Source organism: Pseudophryne corroboree, chromosome 1, assembly GCF_028390025.1.
Source record: "Pseudophryne corroboree isolate aPseCor3 chromosome 1, aPseCor3.hap2, whole genome shotgun sequence".
In the NCBI taxonomy this organism is placed as follows: domain Eukaryota; kingdom Metazoa; phylum Chordata; class Amphibia; order Anura; family Myobatrachidae; genus Pseudophryne; species Pseudophryne corroboree.
In genome coordinates this window covers 407,770,953-407,789,433 of record NC_086444.1, presented here as the reverse complement: position 1 = coordinate 407,789,433, position 18,481 = coordinate 407,770,953, and the positions used below count along the sequence as shown (strand labels likewise).

The window sequence follows — 18,481 nt, the reverse complement described above, 5'->3', positions numbered from 1 at the left end:
ACACCTTTACAGTTTTCATGGATGACGAGCAAATAACCAGTGCACTTCAGGTAAAATATCTATGGACATAAATGTGTTTTCAGAGTTTGGTAGATGTACAGAAAAATGTCATATTACATGCGTGTGAAAAAAATAAGAATTTACTCACCGGTAATTCTATTTCTCGTAGTCCGTAGTGGATGCTGGGGACTCCGTAAGGACCATGGGGAATAGACGGGCTCCGCAGGAGACTGGGCACTCTAAAGAAAGATTCAGGACTATCTGGTGTGCACTGGCTCCTCCCCCTATGACCCTCCTCCAAGCCTCAGTTAGGAACTGTGCCCGGAAGAGCTGACACAATAAGGAAGGATTTTTGTATCCCGGGTAAAACTCATACCAGCCACACCAATCACACCATATAACACGTGATAGGAACCCCGGTTAACAGTATGATAACAATGGAGCCTCTGAACAGATGGCTCGCAATAACAACCCGATTATAGTAACAATAACTATTTACAAGTATTGCAGACAATCCGCACTTGGGATGGGCGCCCAGCATCCACTACGGACTACGAGAAATAGAATTACCGGTGAGTAAATTCTTATTTTCTCTGACGTCCTAGTGGATGCTGGGGACTCCGTAAGGACCATGGGGATTATACCAAAGCTCCCAAACGGGCGGGAGAGTGCGGATGACTCTGCAGCACCGAATGAGAGAACTCCAGGTCCTCCTCAGCCAGGGTATCAAATTTGTAGAATTTTGCAAACGTGTTTGCCCCTGACCAAGTAGCAGCTCGGCAAAGTTGTAAAGCCGAGACCCCTCGGGCAGCCGCCCAAAATGAGCCCACCTTCCTTGTGGAATGGGCTTTCACTGATTTAGGCTGCGGTAATCCCACCGCAGAATGCGCCAGCTGAATAGTGCTACAAATCCAGCGCGCGATAGACTGCTTAGAAGCAGGAGCACCCAGCTTGTTGGGTGCATACAGGATAAACAGTGAATCAGTCTTCCTGACTCCAGCCGTCCTGGAAACATACATTTTCAGGGCCCTGACTACGTCCAGTAACTTGGAATCCTCCAAGTCCCTAGTAGCCGCAGGCACCACAATAGGTTGGTTCAAGTGAAAAGCTGAGACCACCTTCGGGAGAAACTGAGGACGAGTCCTCAACTCTGCCCTATCCATATGGAAAATCAGATAAGGACTTTTACAAGACAAAGCCGCCAATTCCGATACTCGCCTGGCCGAAGCCAAGGCCAACAACATGACCACTTTCCACGTGAGATATTTCAAATCCACAGTCTTAAGTGGCTCGAACCAATGTGATTTCAGGAATTCCAAAACCACATTGAGATCCCAAGGTGCCACTGGGGCCACAAAAGGAGGCTGAATATGCAGAACTCCTTTGACAAACGTCTGAACTTCAGGCAGTGAAGCCAGTTCTTTTTGGAAGAAAATCGACAGAGCCGAAATCTGGACCTTAATGGACCCCAATTTGAGGCCCAACGTCACCCCTGCTTGCAGGAAATGCAGGAATCGACCCAGCTGAAATTCCTCCGTCGGGGCCTTCTTGGCCTCACACCACGCAACATATTTTCGCCAAATGCGGTGATAATGTTTTGCGGTGACATCCTTCCTGGCTTTGATCAGGGTAGGGATGACTTCCTCCGGAATGCCCTTTTCCTTTAGGATCCGGTGTTCAACCGCCATGCCGTCAAACGTAGCCGCGGTAAGTCTTGGAACAGACAGGGTCCCTGCTGCAGCAGGTCTTGTCTGAGCGGCAGAGGCCAAGGGTCCTCTGCAAGCATCTCTTGAAGTTCCGGGTACCAAGCTCTTCTTGGCCAATCCGGAACCACGAGTATAGTTTTCACTCCTCGCTTTCTTATTATTCTCAGTACCTTGGGAATGAGAGGCAGAGGAGGAAACACATAAACCGACTGGTACACCCACGGTGTCACTAGAGCGTCCACAGCGATCGCCTGAGGGTCCCTTGACCTGGCGCAATATCTTTTCAACTTTTTGTTGAGGTGGGACGCCATCATGTCCACCTGTGGTCTTTCCCAACGGTCTACCAGCATTTGGAAGACTTCTGGATGAAGTCCCCATTCTCCCGGGTGGAGGTCGTGCCTGCTGAGGAAGTCTGCTTCCCAGTTGTCCACTCCCGGAATGAACACTGCTGTCAGTGCCAACACATGATTCTCTGCCCATCGGAGAATCCTTGTGGCTTCTGCCATCGCCATCCTGCTTCTTGTGCCGCCCTGTCGGTTTACATGGGCGACCGCCGTGATGTTGTCTGATTGGATCAGTACCGGCTGGTTCTGAAGCAGGGGCCTTGCTTGGCTTAGGGCATTGTAAATGGCCCTTAGCTCCAGAATATTTATGTGAAGCGAAATCTCCCGATTTGACCACAGTCCTTGGAAATTTCTTCCCTGTGTGACTGCACCCCAGGCCCGAAGGCTGGCATCCGTGGTCACCAGGACCCAGTCCTGTATTCCGAATCTGCGGCCCTCTAGTAGATGAGCCCTCTGCAGCCACCACAGCAGCGACACCCTGGTCCTTGCCGACAGGGTTATTCGCTGTTGCATCTGGAGATGGGACCCGGACCATTTGTCCAACAGGTCCCACTGGAACGTCCTTGCGTGGAACCTTCCGAATGGGATTGTTCGTACGAAGCTACCATTTTTCCCAGGACTCGTGTGCATTGATGTACCGACACCTGTCCTGGTTTTAGGATGTCTCTGACTAGAGATGACAACTCCTCTGCTTTTTCCACTGGAAGAAACACTCTTTTCTGGTCTGTGTCCAGAATCATTCCCAGGAACAGAAGACGTGTCATCGGGACCAGCTGTGACTTTGGAATATTGAGAATCCAGCCGTGCTGTTGTAGCACTTCCCGAGAAAGTGCTACCCCCACTACCAACTGTTCTTTGGACCTCGCCTTTATCAGGAGATCGTCCAAGTATGGGATAATTAAAACTCCCTTCTTGCGAAGGAGAATCATCATTTCGGCCATTACCTTGGTAAAGACCCTCGGTGCCGTGGATAACCCAAACGGCAGCGTCTGGAACTGATAGTGACAGTCCTGTACCACAAATCTGAGGTACTCCTGGTGCGGAGGGTAAATAGGGACATGCAGGTACGCATCCTTGATGTCCAGGGAGACCATGTAATCCCCCTCGTCCAGGCTCGCAATAACCGCCCTGAGCCTTTCCATCTTGAACTTGAACCTTTTGATATAAGTGTTCAAGGCTTTTAAATTTAAGATGGGTCTCACCGAACATTGTGGAATAGTAACCCTTTCCCTGTTGAAGGAGGGGTACCTTGACAATCACTTGCTGTGAATATAGTTTTTGAATAGCCACCAACACTGCCTCCCTGGCAGAGGGAGTTGCCGATAAGGCAGATTTTAGGAAACGGCAGGGGGGAGACGTCTCGAATTCCAGCCTGTACCCCTGAGACACTAGTTGAAGAACCCAGGGATCCACCTGTGAGAGAGCCCACTGTGTGCTGAAATTCCTGAGACGGGCCCCTACCGTACCCGGGTCCGCCTGAGCAGCCCCAGCGTCATGCTGTGGACTTACCGGACGCAGGGGAGGACTTCTGCTCTTGGGAACTAGCTGTGTGCTGCAGCTTTTTCCCCCTACCTCTGCCCCTCGGCAGAAAGGATGAGCCTCTAGCCCTCTTATTCTTCTGGGGCCGAAAGGACTGTACCTGATAATACGGTGCTTTCTTTTGCTGTGGGGTAGCCTGTGGCAAAAAGGTCGATTTCCCAGCAGTAGCTGTGGAAACGAGGTCTGACAGACCATCCCCAAAAAGTTCCACCCCTTTATAGGGCAAAACTTCCATGTGCCGCTTCGAGTCGGCATCGCCTGACCATTGCCGAGTCCATAACCCCCTTCTGGCGGCAATGGACATAGCGCTTATTTTTGATGCCAGCCGGCAAATATCCCTCTGTGCATCACGCATGTATAAGACGGCGTCTTTTATATGCTCTATCGTCAGCAAAATATTGTCCCTATCCATGGTATCAATGTTATCCGACAGGGAATCTGACCACGCAGCTGCAGCACTGCACATCCAAGCCGATGCAATAGCGGGTCTCAATATAATGCCGGTGTGTGTGTATATAGCTTTAAGGGTATGTTCCTGCTTTCTATCAGCAGGTTCCTTTAGGGCGGCCGTATCCGGAGACGGTAGTGCCACCTTTTTTGATAAGCGTGTCAGCGCTTTATCTACCCTAGGGGGTGTTTCCCAATGTGACTTATCCTCTGGCGGGAAAGGGTACGCTGCCAATAACCGTTTAGAAACTATTAATTTCTTATCTGGGGAAGACCACGCTTCCTCACACACCTCATTTAATTCCTCAGATGCAGGAAAAACTACTGGTAGTCTTTTCTCACCAAACATAATACCCTTTTTTGTGGTACCTGGGGTATTATCAGAAATGTGTAATACATTTTTCATTGCCTCAATCATGTAACGGGTGGACCTATTGGAGGGTACACTAGTCTCATCGTCGTCGACACTGGAGTCGGTATCCGTGTCGACATCTGTATCTGTCATATGAGGTAGCGGGTGTTTTACAGCCCCTGATGACATTTGAGACACTTGGACAGGCACAAGCTGAGAAGCCGGCTGTCCTATGTCGTCAAACCTTTTATGTAAGGAGCTGACACTGTCACGTAATTCCTTCCATAAGTCCATCCACACAGGTGTCGACCCCGCAGGGGGTGACATCACATTCACAGGCATTTGCTCCGCCTCCACATCATTATCCTCATCATACATGTCGACACAGCAGTACCGACACACAGCACACACACAGGGAATGCTCTGACAGAGGACAGGACCCCACAAAGCCCTTTGGGGAGACAGAGGGAGAGTATGCCAGCACACACCAGAGCGCTATATATCACAGGGATATCACCTTATAAAAGTGTTTTCCCTTATAGCTGCATATATATTGTATACTACGCCTAAATTGTGCCCCCCCTCTCTTTTTTACCCTTTCTGTAGTGCAGGACTGCAGGGGAGAGCCAGGGAGCGATCCTTCCAGCGAAGCTGTGAGGGAAAATGGCGCCAGTGTGCTGAGGGAGAAGGCTCCGCCCCTTTTTCGGCGGGCTTTCTCCCGCTATTTTAAAACGTCTGGCAGGGGTTAATTTACACCTATATAGCCCCTGGGGCTATATATGGTGTTAGTTTGCCAGCCAAGGTGTATATTATTGCTGCGCAGGGCGCCCCCCCAGCGCCCTGCACCCATCAGTGACCGAAGTGTGTGGTGTGCATGAGGAGCAATGGCACACAGCTGCAGTGCTGTGCGCTACCTTGGAGGAAGACAGAAGTCTTCAGCCGCCGATTTTCCGGACCTTCTTGCTTCTGGCTCTGTAAGGGGGACGGCGGCGCGGCTCCGGGAACGGACGACGAGGTCGGGTCCTGTGTTCGATCCCTCTGGAGCTAATGGTGTCCAGTAGCCTAAGAAGCCCAAGCTACCACCAGTTAGGTAGGTTCGCTTCTTCTCCCCTTAGTCCCTCGGTGCAGTGAGCCTGTTGCCAGCAGGTCTCACTGTAAAATAAAAAACCTAAACTATACTTTCTTTCTAGGAGCTCAGGAGAGCCCCTAGTGTGCATCCAGCTCGGCCGGGCACAGAAATCTAACTGAGGCTTGGAGGAGGGTCATAGGGGGAGGAGCCAGTGCGCACCAGATAGTCCTGAATCTTTCTTTAGAGTGCCCAGTCTCCTGCGGAGCCCGTCTATTCCCCATGGTCCTTACGGAGTCCGCAGCATCCACTAGGACGTTAGAGAAATAATAATGATGTAAATGTGTCCTAAGAACACAGACTGATAAAACCTGTTTCTGATAAATCCAGTGTGAAACATAGATCTTTTGTGCACTTAACTGTAATGCCCGTAAGTTACAGGGGAGACCAATTGGGGATGCAGTCAGGATCCCGGCTGTCCGGATCCCGGCAGTCAGAATTCCAGTGCCGGAATCCCGACACCAGCACCCAGAAAGGGAGCAAGATCCCGGCGCCGGAATCCCGACAACCAGGATCCCGAACGAAAAGAGCAGATGTAAGCTCAGGCGGGAGGTTAGGTTTAGCCTAAGGAGGGGAAGGTTAGGGTTAGGCTGCATCCCAGGGGGTTAGGCTGCGGGGAGGGGGGATTAGGGTTAGACACCCCCCTCCGAGGGTTATGGTTAGACTATGGGGTGGGGGGGTTAAGTTTAGGCTGCGAGAAGGGGGAGGGTTCAGGTTTAGGCACCACCGGGGGGTAGTTAGGGTTAGGCACAAAGAGGGGAGGTTAGGGTTAGGCAGCGGCCAGGGAGGGTTAGGGTTAGGGGAGAGGGTAGAACACCCTTAACTCAGCCCTGTCTGTCTTTCTATGTTCGGTATCCTGGCGTCGGTATTGAGCGCAAAGCCAATAACTATCTTGTATTGCTCAAATAGCTGCTGACCTCAAGGCCACCCCGTACCAGCATTTTTGTGCAAGTGGAGAAGACTCCTTTGTCCTTGGAAGCTGTTCCCCTGCTGCAGGAAGAGGGCAGCGCCTTTCACCATGAAAAAACTGTCACTCAAACTGAAAAGAAGACAAAAAAATATGTATATGTAATACCATAAGCAAATATGAAAACAGCATTTCATGTAGTGGCTTCAAAATTGTACGCTTTCTTTTTATGTTTATTTGTGATTTTATATATATATATATATACACACACACACACACACACACACACACACACACACACACACACACACACACACACAGAGTATATATTACACTTACTAAATCAGGAAGGGACAAGGGGGAGCAACATGGGGGTATTTTAGAGAGCGAGAGAGAGAGACAGATAAAAATTGGGGGAGAAAGAGATAAGGGGTGGGAAGGGGAGAGGAAGGGTAAAGTGGGGAGACAGTAAGGGATGGAAGAGAGAGTGTGTGGGAGAGGGGAAGTGAGAGATGTGGGAAGAGAGAAAGATGGAGGGGGGAAGAGAGAGGGGGAAGGATGGAAAGGAGATCTAAGAAGAGAGAAGGAAAAAAGGGAGAAGGGTAAATCCATGGTACAGGTTTATAGGTTATTTCAATGCACATGATCCAATAAGCTCCCACAAAAACTGAAGAGAAAAATAACAAAATGCAGAAATAAAACACTGACCTTCAAAATAATGCAAGACATTTAAAGAGGGAGGAGACTGATAGAGCAAATGCTTAATACATACTGTTAACGGAAAATAAGAACCCTTTGTGCAAAGTTTCAGTTGAATGTTAAATATTTCTCTCTTCCTCCTACAGCCAAAAGTTTTGATTTAAGCATTAGTCTAATTCTAGTGTAACACATCAACACCTACACTGGATCCAGTCTGGTTTCCAAAAATTCTGCATTCAAAAATGTTAAGTGAGAGTGAAGCACAGTCAGATGCATCTCTGCAGTACCCAGGGAAAGACTGCTGTCAGACTCTTCCCAAGAGAGAGGAAAGAAAGGCATTCTCCAGCAGACCTCTTGCAACCTTGCAGACGTGCTTCATCATTGCCAGGCATTCAGCGGTATTATGGCACATGACTACACTGGAGTTTAAAAAAAAAACCTCTCACTTCCATTATGATCCTTCAATGCTGATACAATTGCTCACTATTCTTCCTCTTGGACATATCAATTGTTATGCACAGAAAAGATGACTTCACTTTTCTACAACTGACTGTATCGGCAGTGCTGTTAGGTCACGTGTGGGCTGATAATATCCATCATCGCTATAACCTAATTAGCAGGAAGACTAGCTCATCAGCATGTTGTGTCAAAGATCAAATGCACAGTCCATTTTGTATTTATTATAAAAGGAAAAATGACAGCTACAGGATTTTTGGTCAAGCTTGCAGGAAACATGGCAATTTTCTTGGGTATGACATCATTAATGACCAATAATGTTACATGTAACTTGGCACCTCCAAAATGGCAAGTCAGGTTTAACAAGGCAAAAGCGCTCAAAGGGCCCCTCCACACAGCTATTAGAAACATGGCTTGCTGCTGAACAAGAACTAATAAGTACGACCAATGCCGGCTTTGAGACATGGAATAGATTTCAAATGTCTGTCAGCAAATTAGGCTTTGGTCATATTGCTACTGACCTACTGGAAGTATTTTATTGTACAACTGATGTGGGCTTATACCAAACACATTTGGATACAACTAGATGCATGTTTTCTAGAGAAGATCTGGCACAGCTCATTAATGCCATAACTAAAGTTTCCTCGGTGCACCCATCTTAAAAGGTAACAGTAAGAATTCAGTAGCCATACTTTGTTTATTGCCTCAGGTGCTATATGTCCTAGTCCTACTTACGTTCTAATACTGTGTGTACAATAAAGGAATACAATAAACTGCAAAAGAGAATACTCAGCACACAGTAAAGCAACAGAACTGGATCTAAAGGTAATATACTATAATTAATGATTTAATTGCAAATATCATTCAAATTATTTTATACTCTACTGCAGTATTAAGACAACCTGTAGCTCTCTAGCTGGTGTGGCAGAGACTGCTGGCATATTTGCACATGTGGGTCCTCTATAAGGGTGGTCTTCAGTTTGCCGGCTGTCGGGATCCTGGCGCACAGTATACCGGCACTGGGATCCCGATAGCCGGCATTCCGACACTTTATCTCCCTCTTGGAAGGCCATGACCCCCCTGGAGGGAGAATAAATAGCGTAGCGCGCCACCGTGCCTGCAGCGTGGCGAGCCCGCAAGGGGCTCATTTGCACTCGCCACACTGTCGGTATGCCGGCGGTCGGGATCCCGGCGCTGGTATGCTGGTCGCCGGGAGCCCGGCCGCCGGCATACAATACTACACCCCTCTATAAACATTTCACTACATACACTGGTCGGAGTTCATAGGTAGAATCCATATATTAAGACAAAATTATTATTTTTTCTCTAACAGTACTCTGGTTGTAAGTTTCTTTAAATATAGCATTACTATTTTACAGTCATTTTGTCATTAAGTTTAGGCTCTAAAATGCAAAATATTTAGTGCAAAGACTTACAGCTATCCCTGCATTAGAACCTGTCCTGGAATCCCATCATAGCAAACTGCAGAAACCTTAAGGGATCTGTTTGCAGCAATGATATGAGCTACTGTTGCTGCTGGAGAATGGGATGGCTGACCATTCCCTGCCTACAGACCTCCCAGTCACACTAACCAGTGTGTGCGAGTCTGACTAGTGAAGGGTAAAATATATAGCGACAGCACATATTATTGCGTGTGCTAGGCCTTGTTTCAGGACATCTCCTGGGGGGGCGGAAAGACTCGGTATATACTATGGCCCAGATTTATCAAGCCTTTGAGAGTGATAAATAGTACAGTGGTAAGGTACCAACCAACCATCTCCTGACATTTTTCAAACACAGCCTGTGGTCTGGAAGTTAGGAGCCGTTTGGTTGGTACTTTATTGCTGTGCTATTTATCACTTTCAAAGGCTTGATAATTGGGGGCCTATATATTATTGCAACTAGTACGCAAATTGGCCTCGTTTATAGTTGCACGCATTTTGCACCCTGAACATATACGTAAAGAATCTGTTACAAAAGTTGTAGTCTTTCATGTGCTTTGAGGTGCAGATATCTCGAGATACAGGTGAAACTCAGAAAATTAGAATATCGTGCAAAAGTTCATTTATTTCAGTAATTCAACTTAAAAGGTGAAACTAATATATTATACAGACTCATTACATGCAAAGTGAGATATTTCAAGCCTTTATTTGTTATAGATCTGATGATTGCGGTTTACAGCTTAAGATAACCCGAAATCCAAAATCTTCAAAAAATAGGATTTTGGTACTTACCAGGTAAATCCTTTTCTTTGAATCCATAGGGGGCACTGGAGTACTCTAGGGATATGGACGGTTCCACAGGAACTAGGCACTGAATAGTTAAACTTTGACTATACCTCCCCTCCATATTCCAGAGTACCTCAGTGTTTTTTTACTGAGCCGAACTGGAGCTATAGAGGTTGACAATGGAGAAATACATATAACCAAAAACGGACAACAATAAAGTTGACACAAACAAACTGACAACTAACAGTTGACACCAACCCGATAGAATTTCTAATTTGAAACAGTCGGTAAGAGTGTGTTACCATAAAATTCCCTGCACTTACCACAACCAGGTAAACAACTGCTCTGGGTGGGCGTCCAGTGCCCCCTATGGATTCAAAGAAAAGGATTTACCTGGTAAGTACCAAAATCCTATTTTCTTTTTCATCCACTAGGGGTCAAAGGAGTACTCTAGGGACGTACCAAAGTTTCCCCCCTGGGCGGGAGAGCTGTTTGGCACCTGTAACACTAGACGGCCAAAGCTAGATGCTGATGCCGCAAAAGTATCAAACCTGTAAAAGCGCACAAACATGTGCACTGAAGACCATGTAGCCGCACTGCAAAGCTGTGTCGTAGAACTCCACGACCAGCTGCCCATGACATTCCCGGAGAACGTGTGGAATGAGCTGTTACTGATGTAGGCGGCTGTAACCTAACATGAAGGTAAGCCTGACGTATGGTCAGTTTTATCCATCTGGATAAGGTCTGCTTAGAAGGTGGCCAACCCATCTTGGCCGCATCATAGAGAATAACAACGTATCCGTCTTAGGAACTATAGACGTTCGGAATACATAAACTCGTAATGTGCGTACCACAACCAAAATTCCAGAATCTCCTGTTAACACAGAAACTACTATTGGATGATTGATGTGAAAAGAGGACCCTACTTTTGGCAGGAAAGTGGGATTCGTCTAAAATTCCGTTCTGTCATTATGAAACACTAAATACGGTAGCTTGCATGATAAGGCACCCAAAACTGAAACCCGCCCTGCCGAAGCTAAGGCTAGGAGAGAAATTGTTTCCCAAGTGAGAAACTTAATATCCACTTGTTGTAAGGGTTCGAAACAAAAAGACTATAAGAAATCTAAACCCAGATTCAAGTCCCATGGCGCAGTAAGTGGAGTGAAATGGAGGCTGTACTTTGAGGACACCCTGCATAAAGGTGTGTACCGACGGCAATAGAGCCAATCTTCTTTGAAAATAAATTGACGACGCAGATATCTGCACCTTTAGTGTGGATAAACGCCGACCTCCATCTAACCCCATCTGTAGACATAACAAAAGACGGGATAACTTGAAAAATGTCGGAAACTTCCGAACTTCACACCAACCTATATAGGCACGTCAAATTCTGTAATAATGAGCTGCCGTAACCGGCTTCCTAGCTCGTAACATGGTTGGTATAACCTATTCTGGAATGCCCTCTCTTTTTAAGAGGGCTGTCTCAACAGCCACTCCGTCAAACGCAGCCGCGCTAAATCGGAGAAAAAGAACGGACCCTGTTGTAACAGGTCCGGACGCAGTGGGAGCGGCCAAGGAACGTCCGCGAGTAGACTGCGGAGATCCGAAAACCAAGCTCTCTGAGGCCAATGAGGCGCCACTAGTATGACTGTGACGGACTCTCTTTTGATCCGTTTTAGCAACAGAGGGAGCAGCGGAAAACGGTGGAAATAGATACACGAGACTGTATGGCCACTTGATTGTGAGAGCATCCACCGCCACTGCCTTTGGATCTCTCGTTCTGGACACGTACTGGGGCGTTTGATAATTGTGGCGAGATGCCATCAGGTCCACTTGCGGGTAACCCTACTTCTGGACCAGCATGTGAAACACTTCTGGATTTAATGCACATCCTGGATAAAAATCCTGGCAGCTGAGTTAATCCGCCTCCCAGTTGTCCACTCCCGGAATGAATACTGCCGACAAAATCACCTCGGCCCAATTGAGGACTCGAGCTACTTCCCGCATTGCCATGCGGCTTTCGTTCCTCCTTGTTTGTTGATGTATGCGACCACCGTCGCATTGTCTGACTGTACCTGAACAGCCTGAGCCTGCAGCATGTGCACTGCTTGTCGTAGCGCATTGTAAATTGCCCAGAGTTCCAGGACATTTATAGACGGCAATCTTTCGTGATCCGCCCAGAGACCCTGGAACTGAAAATTTTGAACTACAGCTCCCCAACCTCTGAGACTCGCGTCCGCCGTGAGAATTATCCAATTCCAGGCGCCGAACCGTTTCCCTGCGGTTAGATTCTGTACTTTGAGCCACCAGAGTAGAGACACCCTGGCCCTTGGAGACCACCTCACCCTGCGGTGAATCTGCAGAAGCGAGCCCAACCATTGTTTTTGGCATGCATTGCAGGCAGACACTGTACTCGTTAGGCCACAGCCAACCATTGCGAGCACATCCAGTTAAAAAGGACGTGAGTGAAGTCTTCCGAACTGAAGCGCTTCAAAAGCCGCCACCATTGTGTCTAATAGGCGAATGTACAAATGAACCGAGACTGTGCAAGGCTTGAGCACTAATTGTACCAGATGACGAATGACCTGTACTTCTGTTCGGGTAGGTAAATTCTTTGATTTACCGTATCGAGAATCATACCTAGGAATTGAAATCGTTGAGACGGAATCATTCAGGAATTCGCGTAGACAATAGTAGGAAATCAGATTTCCCCCCCCACTCGGTCTGCGATCTATTCTCGTTTGGAACGTAGGCAAAGTGGACGTTGTGCGCCACTAGCGAAGCTGAGACGCAAGAACCAACTGCCAACTTCACAGAAGCTGTAGGCAGCAAGAAGTGTAAGGTGGTCTTTGTTTAGGGCAAACCTGAACTGGAGCACCCTGCCACTACAGCCTTGTTACCTCAAACCCTTACCAAAGCAGGGCGAAGCAACAGCCCTACTGCTGTGTAGGGTACACTCCGATAGGTAGTTAAACACCCAATAATTGCAATTGTCTCTCATTGGAAATTGTTCAGCCTTCGCTGAGAACCTGACGTACTGGCCTGGTGCTATGAGGGCTGGCGGCGAATCAACCGCAACAATCTAGCTGAAACAGTAAATTATTCCCTCTCAGGCAGTACATGCGCCCGCATTCCCCCCAAAGAGGACCGGTAAGGGTCTGTCTGCGCAGTCGAATTTGTCCGACACACTGTGTGACCGACTCTGCAGCGAAGGTGCTTGTTTGATTATGCATTAGACTTAGTGATCATGTACCCCGACCAGTAAGTACACCACAGAAGTAATCTGTGTATAAACCTGCATTACCGTGCATGTGGTTTCCAGCAATAGTGAATCTTCCTGTAGAGACATGCTGTCAAAAACAATTAATAAATTAAATTCCTAACAACCCCCCGCTCCCCCAGAGGCTGAGTGTTGTAGGGCAGCAACCTCCAGCAAAGACCCAGGAAGTAACGTAAAAAATGGTGTCCTACCATGTTTTTTTATTTTTTTTATTATATATATATATATATATATATTACACCTGTTAAACCAGGATCTGAACCAGTGTCCATACAATCACAATGTTCACTGTGGGCGGGAAGCCTAACCACTTGGCTACAGAGCCACCTGTAAAAATAATAAGCAAAAGCTGCTGTTTAAACATCAACTCTGGTGATGAAATGGTTGCTGTAGTGACTTGCAATCCAGATGGTACCTGAACCCACAATCCCTGGTTTAGGAGGGCAGTGTCCTATCCATTAGGCCACTGGGGATCTGGGGAGGTGAGGCCTGAACTCACAATGTTTGCAGTGCTCAACAGATACTGTTTAATAAGCACTGTGTGCTGACCAATTGCGCCACTATAGTCTTGCCAAAATAGATTTTTAATGTCAGCATATTATATATATATATATATATATATATATATATACATACATATATATATACATATACAACCATGTATATTCACACATACTCAGACCTTATAAATATATATATATTTCATATATGCATACATACATACATACACACATATATATTATATACCCATATACATATATCCAGATATATCCTGATTCAGAAGTATAATAATTCTTAGAAGTCTGAAACTAAATGTAACCACTCACAGGCTTAAAAACCTGAGAAGTCTGCTGCTTAACCGCAGCTTAATTAATGGGTCCCGAATCCAGTGTGGTGTGGCTGTAGATTTAAAAATACCTACAGCACCTTGTATTCCAAGGTGGCTAACCAGGCCCAACACTGCTCAGCTTCCAAGATCAGATGAGATCGGGCGTATCCAATTGTGGTGTGGCTAAGTGAATTAAGCAAAGCTGCTGCAGGTGAGCCTGAACTCACAATGCTTGCAGTGCTCCACAGATACTGTTTTATAATCACCATGTGCTGACCAATTGTATAACACATCTTACTTTACAACAGTGAACAAAGCCAGTATTTGGCTGACCACAGCCATGATTCAGATTTGCAGTCTTTGGGATAATATCATTATATATAGTTATGATAAGAATAATAGTCTTTGCTGGTGTCTTACTTATTATACCGACAGACAATACAAAATACAACTTGCGCGACTCAGTAAATAGCACTAAGGTGTCTTTACAAATATATATCTGGCCAAGTGCAGTACACGTCAGCAATATGCCTGGTTCCAAATTCCCCTTAACACCCCTGCGCCTTCAATGGAGGAGAGATGTAATACAGGAAATTCTGGAAAAACAACAGGAAAAATGGTTAAATATGCAGACTTATAATTATGTAAGCAGATTTAATAAACATACTATTGTTGCATTCAAACCTGCACATATATGAGCAACATGTATCCTGTTTAACAAAGACTTAATAGCCTATTGTAATACATATGCAGCGCTGCTGTATTCTAGTAAACATACTTCTTTTATCAACAAGAGTTGAATCATGAGATTTTATCCAGTGACCCTGACATTTCTGTGTGCAGGGAACATCACTGTGGCATCAAAGTTACTCACATTTGTGTGCCGCCCCCCCCCCCCCCCCCCCCGTGGTCCGTGTATCGTTCTCTATACACGGAGCCGGGCTATGGTGGAGAGGGAGCTGGAAATGGCATCGAGGGCCGGGGAGCGCGCTGCATAGAGCCGTGGAGCGTCCTATGCATAAATCAACGTGGCCGGCGCGGCTCAGAGCGGCGGGGGACACAGCATAAATAGCGGCGCTGGAAGCGGCGGCGGGCGGCTGAAGGCAGCGGCTGGCGGCCACACACACACACACAGTATCCCACACAGCAGGGCGACAGCGTGAGCTGACCGCCCCGTTCAACATACCTGGACCCTGTGGTGAGGGCAATGACGGGGCTTCTCTGTAAGCACTGTCAGCCTTTTACTGCAGGTGACCTGCACGTGGTAGTGAGGGAGCTCTTCTAGTGAGGTCCGACACCCACAGCTGCTTCAGCAGTCCGGACCCTCGCCTTCTTGGAAGGGGGAAAGGGATTCCAAAAAAAAAATAATCAAAAAATTCAGTCATTGTGGATCAACTTCCACAAGCCTAGTCTCGGTGAGCACCGAAAAAACACTGAGGTACTCTGGAATATGGAGGGGAGGTATAGTCAAAGTTTAACTATTCAGTGCCTAGTTCCTGTGGAACCGTCCATATCCCTAGAGTACTCCAGTGACCCCTAGTGGATGAAAAAGAAATTAGATTATGACATAAAATCAATAGAAAAAGGATTTTAAATAGAGAAATGTCAGCACTCCAAAAAGTATAATCATGCATATGTACTCAGTACTTGGTTTGGGCCCCTTTTGCATGAATTACTGCCACAATGCGGCGTGACATGGATTCTATCAGCCTGTGGCACTGCTGAGGTGTTATGGAAGACCAGGATGCTTCAATAGCGGCCTTCAGCTCTTCTGCATTGTTCAGTCTCATGTCTCTCATCTTTCTCTTGGTAATGCCAGGTCAGGCGAGTTTGCTGGCCAATCCAGCACAGTAATCCCAGACTCTGGACTTAATAAGGCACAGTGGACCAACACCAGATGACATGGCTGCCCAAATCAACACAGACAGTGGAAACTTCACACTGGACTTCAAGCATCTTGGATTGTGTGCCTCTCCATTCTTCCTCCATACTCTGGGACCTTGGTTTCCAAATGAGATGCAAAATTTGCTCTCATCAGAAAAGAGGACTTTGGACCACTGAGCAACAGACCAGTTCTTTTTTTTTTTTTTCTTTAGCCCAGGTCCAGGATCCATCTGTGTGTGGTGGCTCTTGATGCACTAACTCCAGCTTCAGTCCACTCCTTGTGAAGCTCTCCCACACTTTTGAATGGCCTTTTCCTGGCAATCCTCTCCAGGCTGCGGTCATCCCTGCTGCTTGTGCACCTTTCTCTTACGTCCTAGAGGATGCTGGGGACTCCGTAAGGACCATGGGGATAGACGGGCTCCGCAGGAGACATGGGCACTTTAACAAAGACTTTAGATCTGGTGTGCACTGGCTCCTCCCTCTATGCCTCTCCTCCAGACCTCAGTTTGATACTGTGCCCAGTGGAGACTGGGTGCTTACAGGGAGCTCTCCTGAGTTTCCTGTCAGAAAGTTTTTTAGTTAGGTTTTTTTATTTTCAGGGAGCCTGCTGGCAATAGACTCCCTGCATCGAGGGACTGAGGGGAGAGAAACAGACCTACTTCTCTGAGTTTCAAGGCTCTGTTTCTTAGGCTACTGGACACCATTAGCTCCAGAGGGAGTCAGAACACAGGTCTCGCCCTGGAGTTCGTCCCGGAGCAGCACCGCCGTCCTCCTCACAGAGCCGGAAGATAGAAGCCGGGTGAGTATGAGAAGAAAAGAAAACTTCAGAGGCGGCAGAATACTTCATGATCTTCACAGAGGTAACGCACAGCAGTGCAGCTGTGCGCCATTGCTCCCACACACCACAAACACGGCAGTCACTTTAAGGGTGCAGGGCGCAGGGGGGGGCGCCCTGGGCAGCAATAAAAACCTCATTTCTGGCAAAAGAGATATATATATACAGCTAGGCACTGTATATATAAAGAGCCCCCGCCAGTTTTTATTATATTTAAGCGGGACAGAAGCCCGCCGCCGAGGGGGCGGGGCTTCTCCCTCAGCACTCACCAGCGCCATTTTCTCCACAACACAGCTGAGAGGAAGCTCCCCGGACTCTCCCCTGCTTATCCACGGTGAAAGGGGGTTTCAGAGAAGAGGGGGGGGCACATAATTGGCAGCAAAGAATAGTATTACAGCGCTACTGGGTAAACACATTGTGTGTTTTTTCCTGGGGTATTAGCGCTGGGTGTGTGCTGGCATACTCTCTCTCTGTCTCTCCAAAGGGCCTTGTGGGGGAACTGTCTTCAGATAAGAAGATTCCCTGAGTGTGTGGTGTGTCGGTACGTGTGTGTCGACATGTCTGAGGTAAAAGGCTCTTCTAAGGAGGAGATGGAGCAAATGTGTGTGCGGTGTCTCCGTCGACAACGCCGACACCTGACTGGATATGTGGAATTAAGTGCTGAGGTAAATTTATTGCACAAAAGACTAGTGAACAGACAGGGAATCTACCCATGTCTGTCCCTATGTCGCAGGGACCTTCAGAGTCTCAAAACGCCCACTATCCAAAATAATAGACACTGATACAGACACAGAGTCTGACTCCAGTGTTGACTACGATGATGCAAAGAAACAGCCAAAACTGGCAGAAAAGTATTCAATATATGATTATATGTAATAAAAGATGTTTTGCATATCACTGATGACCCATCTGTCCCTGACACGAGGGTACACATGTTTAAGGGGAAGAAAGCTGAGATAACATTTCCCCCCTAATATGAACCAAATGAATTGTGTGAAAAAGAGCGGGAATCTCCAGACAAGAAACTGCAGTTTCCCAAAAGAATTCTCATGGCGTATCCTTTCCCTGCTAGGGCCAGGATACGATGGGAATCCTCCCCTAGGGTGGACAAGGCGTTGACACGTTTACCCAAAAGGTAGCGCTGACATACCAAGATACAGCTACCCTCAGGGATCCTGCAGATAGCATGCAGAAAAGTACTTTGAAGTCCATTTACACACATTCTGGTACACTACTCAGACCGGCGATTGTGTCGGCATGGGTTTATAGCGATGTAGCAGCGTAGACAGATACCTTATCAGCGGAGATTGAAACCCTAGATAAGGATACCATGTTATTGACCCTAGGATATATATAAAAGATGCTGTCTTATATATAAGACATGCCCAAAGAGACATTGGTCTACTGGGTTCTAGAGTCAACGCTATGTCGATTTCTGCTAGACGTGTCCTGTGGAACATGCAATGGACAGGTGATGCCGACTAAAAGAGGCATATGGAGGTTTTACCTTACAAGGGTGAGGAATTGTGTGGAGAAGGGCTCTCGGACCTGGTCTCCACAGCTATAGCTGGTAAATCTGATTTTTTGTCTTATATTCCCTCACAGCCTAAGAAAGCACGACATTATCAAATGCAGTCCTTTTGGTCGCAGAAAAACAAGAAAGTATGAGGAGCGTCCTTTCTTACTAGAGGTAAGGGCACAGGGAACAGCTAGTTCCCAGGAACAGAAGTCCTCCCCGGCCTCTACTAAATCCACCGCATGACGCTGGGGCTCCCCTAAGGGAGTCCGCCCCAGTGGGAGCGCGTCTTCGACTCTTCAGCCACATCTGAGTTCACTCACAGGTGGATCC

General features: G+C 47.2%; 1 protein-coding gene across 2 annotated transcripts in view; it reads right to left on the bottom strand.

The window, feature by feature from the left end:
• The window catches only part of SSH1 (slingshot protein phosphatase 1), a 215,078-nt gene that overhangs the window by 76,479 nt on the left and 120,118 nt on the right, over positions 1 to 18,481 (bottom strand). The window contains exon 3 of one of the 2 annotated variants that reach the window (XM_063913267.1): positions 6,450 to 6,553. In XM_063913267.1, the coding sequence (XP_063769337.1) occupies positions 6,450 to 6,553 (104 nt within the window). Of the gene's footprint in view, positions 1 to 6,431; positions 6,554 to 18,481 lie in introns of those variants that run through there. The other variant, XM_063913269.1, reaches the window with a different exon arrangement.